Source organism: Beta vulgaris, chromosome 1 (genome assembly GCF_026745355.1).
Source record: "Beta vulgaris subsp. vulgaris cultivar EL10 chromosome 1, EL10.2, whole genome shotgun sequence".
Classification (NCBI taxonomy): domain Eukaryota; kingdom Viridiplantae; phylum Streptophyta; class Magnoliopsida; order Caryophyllales; family Amaranthaceae; genus Beta; species Beta vulgaris.
Genome location: NC_079202.1, coordinates 43,163,335 through 43,174,335, shown reverse-complemented (window position 1 = coordinate 43,174,335; position 11,001 = coordinate 43,163,335). Strand labels below are relative to the sequence as shown.

Here is an 11,001-nt window from a genome sequence, read left to right as displayed (position 1 = left end):
ATTCCATTGAGATTATTAAATTTATCCCCGATTCCTTAGAAGTTTTTTTTTTTTTGAACAACCTATCATGTCATAACGTCCATTTTACAATTTCCCACTAGACAGAATATTATGAAAAGCTAATTATATCAATTATGAAAATTTATTATTAATAATATATTTGATAATTGTAACTCACTTGGGGTATCGTCCATGCCAAAATACTAGTTTAACCTTTAAAAGGTAGTAGTATTATGAAAGCATTAATCAATCATCTTGATTTCATTCAATTCATTTCCTAATCATTAAATTGAGAACCATCCATCTGTATTAACTTCATGCATTACCTAGCCAAGTTTTAACATGATAAAATTGTAAAAATTACCTGTAAATTTGTTATCAAATACACCCCAGATCCTAGGTATACTATCCCCAATTTTTTTTGCGTAAGGAAAATTCCCTTGTAAGGAGGAGAAATTGGGGATCCTTCTTACAAGGGGTGAGAATCGAACTCTTGTTATAGGATTAAAAGAAGGGCCTCATAACCACTAGGCTAACATTGATCCTCATCTCCAAGTAATTTCAAGTTAGTTGCCTCTATTCTATAAAAAAACTACTTTTCTTTGCATCTTCCAGAATTATATGGTTAAGGACTCCCATATCATTTGGATATATGACAAAGTGAATAGGAAGAAACATAAGGTGCCTCTTAAATTCTATTCCAGAGAATTCAGTTTGTGGAAAATTCGCTATTATCTTCCTTACCTCTATCCCACTTAGGGGAAACTTGTAATACTCTTCAATAGCCCAAGAACTAAGATCACATCTTTTGTTCTTTCCACTACTTTAAGTGATTGTTACAACTACAAAGAAACAACAAATTCCAACAAAAGAGACATAAGAGCCAAAATTGCTAGCGTAGTCTGTAATGAAAGCGGGATGGGGATGAAATGATTCATTATGTCCCTCGCTCCGGTACTGGGGCTCATTTCAATGCGATATACATTGGCGCCTACTTGTCAATGACCCACCCTTTCTTTGAACCTTTGTCAATGATCGAACATAAAGATATAATCCTTATCCTGAAACTAGAGTAACAAGTTTGACCTAACAAAAATGAAATAGGCACTATATTACAGGATGGAGGGAATAATATATATATTGTGTTTTATTTTAGAAAAATGAGTCTAAATGAGTTATTTTGGTAGTTACTTTTCACCAATACAAGTCTTTTGGCTTATCCAAAATCGGTCTTTTTTTTTTTTCCTTACATTAATTTTCAATCGACTCAAATGGTAAATTATAACTGTTTTTCCAACATCAACCTCGAAAAATTTACTCCTAACTAAAAGCGGGAAGGCCCACAATTAGCTCACGGAAAAATCCAAGCCACCTTCCCAAATTCCCAAGTTCCTCCAACCAAAAAGTATCCATATTTAGTACTCACTACGCTCTCGCTCTCTCTCTCTCTCTCTCTCTCTCTCCTCTAATCCGTTGTATTTGTATGGTGTATGACCTTGAAAAGCAACCAGACGGCGGTTAAAGCTTAAACCCCAAACCAAACTCAACCTCATTTATATAAATTCATTCAAATATTAAAATTACATGGAATTAACCCAATTTTACAAACTACTACTACTACATCATAATAATCGCACTTGTCAGAATTCTTTGACATTTTCCGTTTAAACAACTCGCCGGAAAATGATTCCGACTAATCACATCGCCGGAGATGCCGACATAAATACTGTTGTTGTTGGGGTGAAGATGGATGCTCTTAGTAGAGAGCTTCTTACTTGGTCGCTTGTTAAAGTTGCTCAACCTGGTGATGTTGTAATTGCTCTTCATGTTCTTGCCAAAGATGGTAAATTTATTAGATTTTTTTTATGTTTCTTTTTCATGGTTTTAATATTCTGGGTATTCTTAAAATGCAGGGAATTTTTCTGGGTTTGTGCCAGATTTTTGTGGGTTTTTTTTTTTTTTTGGGTGATTGGGTTATATTGTTTGTATTATTGAATTAGGATAAGTATGGGTAGCAATGGTGAATTTTGTAGAATTATAGTATTGGGTGTTTCTTCAAATTGTCTCATTCGGTTTACTCTTGAAATGCTATTTTTGGAAATTTTTACGCTTTACATCCTTTTATTATTATGGGCACTGTTAAAATGCAGGGAATTTGTGTGGGTTTTTGGCAGATTTTTTGTTGGGAATTTTTTCTTTTTTAAAATAAAATTGGGTGATCTTGTTTGTATTATTGAATTAGAATAAGTATGGTTAACATTTAACAATGGTGAATTTTGTAGTATTGGGTGTTTCTCCAAATTGTCTCATTCTATTTACTCTTGAAATTTGTTTTTGTTGCCTTTTGGACGTTTCTAAATTTATATGCTTTTACTATTCTTGGGAACTTCCAAAATGCAGGGAATTTTTCTGGGTTTTTGGCATCTTTTTGTATTTTTTTTAAGTTAGATGATTTTGTTTGTATTATTGAATGAATTAGAATAAGTATGGGTTATAATAGTGAATCTTAATTTTGGGTGTTTTGTAGTATTTTCTAATTTTTTTTAATCTTAAATGGAGTTTTTTGTTGGTTTGTTAGTGGCAATGAGATTAATTGGTCTTTGTTTGCGGACAGAAATTTTTGATCAAGATGGAAAATCATCGTTTCTCTCTCTGGTTAAGGCATTTGATTCTGTTCTTGGTGTATATGAAGGTTTTTGCAACTTGAAACAGGTTAGTTTTATTCTGTAGATATTTCCGAGTTCTTGTTAGAGTATATTTTTTCTTGAAGTGGGTGTGTCGAATTTGACAGAAAAATTTAAGGCTGTGTTTTGTTTGAAGGAAAAGTATCTAAATAATATATTTTCACACATTATACAGAGTCTAAAAAATAAAGGCTTAAGTATAGTTTTGTTTCTTTTATTCTAGCAATGGCAAAATCCAATAGTCAAGGGCACCAGTGATAAATTCCCCAGAGAAGGCTGTGCATTATCTTACTTAATCTGACTTCGTAATCAGTACTACTTCTGAGCTGGAAGATATCTTAATTTTCTTCCTTCTATTTAGGTTGATCTTAAGATGAAGATTTGCCGTGGTTCGTCAGTCCGTAAAATTATAGTCCGTGAAGCAAATTCGTATGCTGCAAGTAAAGTTATAGTCGGTACTACAGCTAAACACCATACTATCCGCTCTTCTACTTCAGTTGCCAAGTATTGTGCCAAGAAGTTACCCATGGACTGTTCGGTTCTTGCTGTTCGTAATGGGAAAGTTGTCTTCCAAAGAGAAGCTACTGCATCAGCTGCAGGAAAAGCAAAGAACTCGAAAGGTTTGCAAACTAGCTCATCCACTTAGCTTCTCTAAATGTTGTTTATGCGTAAGTCGTAATGTGACATGCCTAAAACTTTCATGTTGATCAGGGGCCCGTGATAATCAGCAGAATGGTATCTTGGAAGGACTACAACGATCATCCACTATCTACTCAATACTCAATGATGGTGATTCTAATAATCTACCTAAAAATGAATGTAATCAAGCTAAAAATGAAGATTTGGAGCGAACACCGTATACTGAGACAGTAAAGAATTGTTCTGTTTGTTCTCATTCTATGTCTTTAGATAGTTCACTTCCTTGCACCAGCATGACAGAAGAGCCAGGCAGTATTGACGAAGAGGACAATTCTAAGGCTTTAGTACCGTTCCAGAAGTTGGAAGCAGCATCAAGTTCTATATCATTACTGGTAAAAGAATTGCCTGAGCTTAGACCGGGTTGGCCACTCCTTAGACGTACATTGTTGTCTGCAAGAGAAGGTTGTACATCATCTTCTTCTCGTGATATCTCCGTAGTGCAATGGACAACATTATTGCCGAGCAGACCTTATTCGTCCACTGGCACTTCATCTTCAGCCGAACACAACAGTAAGGAGAAAGATGATGATTCCTGTGATTTAGGTGTTCAGAATAATGCTATGGTATCAGTTAGCAGTGAGGTCTTGTCTCATAAAATCACTCTGGATGAAGAATCTAGAAGTGTACCTAAAGAATTGGAAGGTCTGCAGGAGAAGTATTCCTCAACATGTAGGTTGTTCAAGTACACTGAACTCCAGTCAGCAACATCGAACTTCATGCCTGGTTTGATTTCTGAGACCAAAATGTCTTGTGAATATTCATAATCATTATTTTTCATACTAAAATGTTTTTTGTTGGTTTCAGAAAATCTGATTGGAAAAGGAGGCAGTAGTCGAGTTTATCGAGGTTATCTTCCTGATGGCAAAGAATTGGCAGTAAAAAACTTGAAGCCTTCTGAGGATGTATTACAGGAATTCGTGATGGAAATCCAGATAATTACTTCCTTGCATCACAAGAATATAATCTCCCTCTTTGGGTTCTGTTTTGAGGACAGTAATCTTCTGCTGGTCTATGACCTGCTATCCAGAGGCAGCCTTGAAGAAAACCTTCATGGTATTGGGCAGATAAACTTTTTTTCTTTTAGCTTAATGTTTCTGGTTCTTGAGCGTCATGGTTTGTCATCTTTATTCTTTGCAGGTAGTAAAAAAGATCCTGTTGCATTTGGTTGGTCTGAGAGGTTCAAGGTGGCTTTGGGTGTAGCTGAGGCGCTTTATTATCTTCATAATCACAACACTCAACCAATAATTCACAGAGATGTGAAATCATCAAATATATTATTGTCCGAGGATTTTGAGCCACAGGTATTACCTTTTTTGCTTGAATTATGCATGTTTTCCTGTTACCTTACAACTTGTTACTCATGGTTTTCTTACGTTTGTTCTCTTCAGCTCTCTGATTTTGGATTTGCTAAACTGGCATCAACTTCTTCACATATTACATGTACAGATGTGGCTGGAACATTTGGGTCTGTAACTTCTACTCAATTTGTTGATTCTCTAATCAGTATTATCTTCTGACTTTTCTAAACAATAATTTGTCCAAATTCGCAGCTTGTCCATGTGTAAATTATGTATTTGTCAATATAATTTGAGAGTTGCTAGTTTTTCTACCCTTCCAGCTAGAACTTAGATTTATAATCTATTGCTGCAGTTACTTGGCCCCTGAATACTTCATGTATGGAAAGGTGACGGACAAAATTGATGTTTATGCATTTGGGGTTGTGCTTCTTGAGCTTCTCTCAGGAAGATTACCCATAAACAACCAACTACCGAAAGGCGAGGAGAGCCTAGTTATGTGGGTAGGTTGTTCTGCTTGTATGTTTTTTTCTTCGCTGTGCATTATGTTTTTTGGTTTTTCATTTTCTTGTGCACCTTGATAATATGATTGTTCTTTTGCATTAGGCTAAGCCAATTCTAAATGGAGGTAAAGTTTCCAAGTTGCTAGACCCTTCCATGGGCAGTAATTATAACCGAGACCAGATTGAGAGCATGGTTTTGGCTGCCACACTTTGCATCAGACGAGCACCTCGAGCTCGGCCACACATGAGCCTTGTAAGTTGCAACTTGAATCTTTCAAGCTTAAGAAATACAGATATAGCAATACCATTTCTACAAGTTGCATAACTTCTGTTTTCGTAAATGATTTGTTGCAATCTACTTGAGCATTCATTTTCAAGAACAAGATTCTATCCTAATGGCTAAAACTAGTGGTTTTAATCACCCTGCTACCCCTGTGTGAAATTTTATCTTTTTGGACTCTGATCTCATAAACCCAAGGGGTAGGTTTGGTGGGGGTGGGAAGTGCTGGTTACTAAAGGCGGCAGTGCGCCAGCATGATTTACTTGAGGTATGATGTGGCACACTGGTGCTAGGGTCCACTTAGTGGGCTGTGGGCCATATATGCAAAGACTGGCATTGGCGGAAGACACGTCAGAGGCCAGTTGGCTGGCACGTTTAATCTGTAGCTTACAAGAATGAAAATGCTTAAGGTGGTGCATGTGCCGGCACAGCCCGGGATGCTCGACTGCGGGCTGTGTGTGGCCCTAGCCCTTAGATGGCTGCGGCAGTCTAACTGTCCAACATGGGACATGGGCAAAGGATGGCTGGGCACATCCAACTTTCACTTTTCCTGATTACTATGTTTCTTTGACAAGTATGCTTTTGATAGTTTAATTTAGTACAGAAGCACATCACCATTTTGTTATATTCTCCTATTCATTATTTCTATGAAATTCCTTTTTGTTTGAGCCAGATATTGAAGCTCCTGCAAGGAAACCCTGATACGGTAAAATGGGCGAGGTTACAAGTCAATGCTTTAGAGAACATTGACAGGCTGGATGAGGATGGTCTTCCACGTATCGATCTCCAGTCTCACCTTAGTCTAGCATTGCTCGATGTCGAGGATGATTCTCTGTCCATGAGCAGCATCGAGCAACATGTTTCACTAGAAGAGTACCTCCGAGGCAGGTGGAGCCACTCATCAAGCTTTGATTGAAAACATAATTTTTCTTTTTCCTGTAAATGTTTGCTTTCTCGGTTCCACAATTGATTCTCCCAGTTCTTGGCTTAATTTGCTTGTTCATCAAGTATATGCTGAACTAGTCGGGTTTACGTTCATCTATTGAGTGTAAGAATGGGTGCATTCTTTGGTGGAGTTTTTTTTTGTATGTTTTCTGTCAAGGGTAAGATAGACAGTGTAAATGAAGCTGTAAGGTTGAGACTTTAGGTTTTTTTATTTTTTTTATTTTTAAGATAAGGAGAATTCCGTTACAAAGAGGGGAGGAGAATTGAGGATCCTTCTTGTAAGGGGTGAGAATGAAAAGGTCGGATAGTGCTGTTATATCTGGCCGAATCTTGTATATACATACTATTGTAATACAATATAGTATATCACTACTACAAATCTATAATAAAGTAAAATAAATGGTTGAGAATTTGAGATTGATACCTTAACTTCTCATTTGGCATAATCTCTTCTGGTTTGTCCTCTAAAAAATGTCAATGACTCAATTCCAATTTGGACTTATGACCTTCATTTTCAATCTATTGTTTTGTGGCCACTCAATAATTAGACATTACATGATTACATGGTAGGATATTATTTTCTTATGGCTAGTGTCTTCAAATATGATACAATTGTTGCACCAATCACATATAATCTCTTCTTTGCAATCGACTTATTATTCACAAAAAATGACTTTGAAGGTCAAAACTGTATTAATAAGTTTTTAGTAAGTTTAAATATACCAATTTTACAAAAGAATTCTAAAAATTATAAATATCTATTAGAGAAAATCCCAAAAAATTTGAAGTGGTTCAAAAATATGAAAAAAATGCAACAAGCAAATATAATTGACCCATGACCTACAACACCAATTGTGTTTTCACCACCATGTCAAGAAGCTTCCTTATGCATGTTACTAATCTTACATGCACGCAATGCGTGCGATAGCATGTGAAGTAGAATATAAAATTAATTAGATAGAAAAACCGTCTTTACATTTTATTTTTTCAAAAAACTGATGTTTATTTTAATGTTCTACTTTCCCCCCTTTTTTCATTCAAATGAAACAGGTAGTTATCTCCCCTTTTTTTTTTCTTTTATTCCTTTTTCTATTTTTTGGTGTCCCCCATGTGTTGCCTTATGTAATAGAGATTTGTTCCTACTATTTAATTTATATCATTTAAAAAGTGGGTTCAATCGAATATGTTGCTTGTATTGTGCTCTACCACTGAGATCAATTGACCCAATATAGTAAATGTAAATCTACCTCTATTTATTTGTTTATCTGTTGGTATATATGGCAATGCTTGATAAATTTCGCATTCCAATTTTATAAATTTTTTATTTACAGTTTGGAAGATTGTTGAAATCTTAATCAATTTTTCCAAGAAAGTATATACACAATGTGAGTTTGAGTAACTATATTGCATTCGAAGTAGTGTACGTGAATAATGTAAAAGTACAAAATATGTATTGGTCTTTCACCTAAGCTGCGCAAGAAAAGCCCAAATCCAATCTCAGGGGACAGTACAGCTTCATAGGGTCTTTCTAGCAAGGTGCAAATAGTCTGCTTCTTCACAGACATGTCTATTTCACCAAGCCTCTCTCCGAGACAGTTCCCAGATCGTTACGTCTTTCGTGCATGTTAAACAAACGCACTACTAAGTTGCGCTACATCCCTTTGAATTTCATTGATTTTATAGTGCAATTGTAAAGAATCTTGTCTTGTTCCAAATAGCACAATTTAATTCAAAAATTTTCACCCAATTAAGCACGTTTAGCATATTTTTCACTATAATAGGATCACTATAGCTGATCCTGTTAAGTTCACCACCATAAAGCTCAACAATTACACCTATTTGTTCAACTTTAACAATTTCGTCCCTCGTACCCGTTGCATTTGCTTCGCTTGGTGGTTGGTCAAGTAACAAAAATATTGTAATAAGAGAATAAAAAATAGAGAACAAAAAGTGTAGAATTCACTCAAAAATAGTAGCTCTGTCCAGATGCAATTCCGATGAACCGGAGCTTGAATTAACGATCTGGAACGGTCATAATGTATCCTCGTGTGTCCCCAACAAGCTGACAAAATTGCAGCAAAATCAAACGGTGGGATCTCCTCCGGAGACCAAAACACTAGGAGTGTGCTGAAGAAAAATGAGCAGAACAACACCCTTGGAACTCTCTAGTTTCCTCTCTCTTTTGTTTGTGTTTTTTTTAATCTGAAAATTGCTTCCCACTTTTACCCACTAAGTGTCTACACAAAAGCCTCTACAAACTTCTCTTAGAAGCCACAAAAACCCATGCCAAAATGGACCTAAAAATAATACATAATATGTCCATCATAAAAGCCCATAATACATGTGACCAAATCAATAAAAAATATTGCAAGATAGCCTGGACCCATAACAAATCTCCCCCTCCAGCCCAACACGGGGAAGACGATAATGCTTCAATCACAACTTAAAGCTCATTCCCGCAAGCTTACCACAAACTTCAAACTTGTTGCCGGGAACCATCTTTGTTAACATGTTTGCACCATTTTTATCAGTGTGAACTTTCTTCAGCTTCATTTTCTTCTCCTCGATCATATTTCGCCAACAATGATATCAAACAATAATATGCTTGGTACGAGCGTGATACATAGAGTTCTTACTCAAATCCATAGCACTCTGACTATCACATAATACAACATACTCACCTTGCTTCAAACCTAACTCACCTTACTTCAAACCTAACTCTTGAAGGAACCTTTTCAACCAAAGCATCTCCTTACTTGCTTCCACAACTGCTATATACTCTGCCTTAGTAGTTGACTAAGCCACACAATTCTGTAACTTGGATTGCCATGAAATGGCTCCCCCTGAAAATGTGAACACGTAACCTGAGGTAGACTTTCTGTTATCAAGATCACCAGCCATGTCTGCATCTGTATAACCCTCAAGAATAGGTTTGCCACCTCCATAACACAAACAAAGTTTAGAGATGCCACACAAGTATCTAAAGATCCACTTCACTGCATCCTAGTGAGCCTTACCCGGATTGGATAAGTATCTACTCACCGAACCAACAGAGCGTGCAATATCTGGCCTAGTACACACCATAGAATACATCAAAGAACCAACAGCAGAAGAATAAGGAATAGAAGACATACTTGCTTTCTCCTTCTCTGTTGTAGGACAACTTTCTTACTTAGCTTAAAGTGAGCTGCTAATGGTGTACTAACAGGCTTGACATGCTTCATATTGAACCTTTTAAGCACCCGTTTAATATATTTTTCTAGTGATAACCAAAACTTTCCATCTTTCCTATCACGAGCAATCTCCATGCCTAAAATTTGCTTCGCAGGGATGTCAAATTAAATGACATGGACAAGTCTTTCTTCAAGTTGCTAATCATCCCTGCATCTTGTCCAACTATCAGCATATCATCCACATACAAAAGAAGGATAATAAAGTTATCATCGGGGAATTTTCTGAAATACACACAAGGGTCTGCAGAAGTTCGTTGATGACCATGACTAGTCATAAACGAATCAAATTTCTTATACCACTGCCTTGGTGCCTGTTTAAGACCATAAAGACTCTTCTTTAACTTGCAAACAAGTTTCTCTTTCCCCTTTTCTTCAAAGCCTTCAGGTTGCTCCATGTAGATTTCTTCATGCAAGTCACCATGTAAGAAAGCATTTTTCACATCAAGCTGCTCCAACTCAAGATCAAGACTTGCAGCTAACCCCAAAACAGTTCTAATAGAAGTCATCTTGACAACCGGAGAGAAGATCTCATCAAAATCAATGCCCTTTTTCTGGTTGCATCCTTTTACAACAACCTGGCTTTCCTCTTCACTATCTTCTCACCATCTTTCTTATTCTTGAAAACCCATATGTTCTTCAAGACTTTCTTGCCCTTAGGAAGCTTCACCAACTCATAAGTCTGATTCTTCATCAAAGAATCCATCTCCTCTTTCATAGCCTCGAGCCAATGATCCTTGTCTTCACTAGACATCACTTCTTGGAAACTCTCGGGCTCCCCCTCATAAGTGATTAAGATGTACTCTAAGCTAGGATACTTAGAAGCAGGTTTTTGATCTCTAATTGACCTTCGAACTTGTACATCATCCACCGGTGGGGTAGGTTGCTCCCCCGATCATGAACCTCTTCTTCATCTGGTTGATCATCATCAGGAGCATCATCATGAGTATCATCAAATTCTAGTACATCACCACCATCACCAGGTTGTACCTCCTCATTACCATCATGTGTTTTTTCAATATTTTCACGTGTTGACTGTTCAACAGAAATAGAAGTAGGAACAGAATAAACATCAATAGTATTAACAAATGAATCTGAGTTAGTGTGGTACCTTGCACTCAGAAGATCTGCACCCTTTTCGTGCTCAAAGAATACCACATCTCCGCTTCTCACTACCTTATGTTTCTTGGATCATAAAGCCTGAACCCATACTCATTATCACCATAGCCAGCAAACACACATGGAGTAGTCTTGGAATCAAGCTTCAATCTCTGATCTTTTGCCACATGCATGTATGTCTTGCATCCAAAAACTCTAAGATGTGAATATGCAGGATCACATCCCTTCCATGCTCTATCAGGAATA

At 36.7% G+C, this 11,001-nt stretch overlaps 1 protein-coding gene across 2 annotated transcripts; it reads left to right on the top strand.

Moving 5' to 3' along the window:
* The first annotated feature begins 1,351 nt into the window (after window positions 1-1,351).
* On the top strand, window positions 1,352-6,829 carry LOC104894394 (protein kinase STUNTED). Of its 2 annotated transcripts, XM_048643045.2 has the most exons (11): window positions 1,352-1,843; window positions 2,615-2,712; window positions 3,046-3,304; window positions 3,396-3,473; window positions 3,594-4,106; window positions 4,188-4,436; window positions 4,521-4,684; window positions 4,772-4,848; window positions 5,034-5,181; window positions 5,285-5,434; window positions 6,135-6,829. In XM_048643045.2, the coding sequence occupies exons 1-11, from the start codon at window positions 1,684-1,686 to the stop codon at window positions 6,375-6,377; spliced, it is 2,139 nt and encodes a 712-aa protein (XP_048499002.1). In that variant the 5' UTR covers window positions 1,352-1,683; the 3' UTR covers window positions 6,378-6,829. The 2 variants fall into 2 exon arrangements, with proteins under 2 accessions (XP_048499002.1, XP_010678918.1); XM_010680616.4 differs by having other exon boundaries at window positions 1,353-1,843; window positions 3,396-4,106.
* Window positions 6,830-11,001: the final 4,172 nt, after the last annotated feature.

Bases quoted from the DNA above. Each gene is read 5' to 3' on its own strand.
- LOC104894394 (XM_010680616.4), top strand. From the start codon at position 1,684: ATGATTCCGACTAATCACATCGCCGGAGATGCCGACATAAATACTGTT. The intron at 2,713-3,045 runs GTTAGTTTTATT...CCTTCTATTTAG, and splicing joins GTTTTTGCAACTTGAAACAG to GTTGATCTTAAGATGAAGAT. The intron at 5,435-6,134 runs GTAAGTTGCAAC...TGTTTGAGCCAG, and splicing joins CTCGGCCACACATGAGCCTT to ATATTGAAGCTCCTGCAAGG.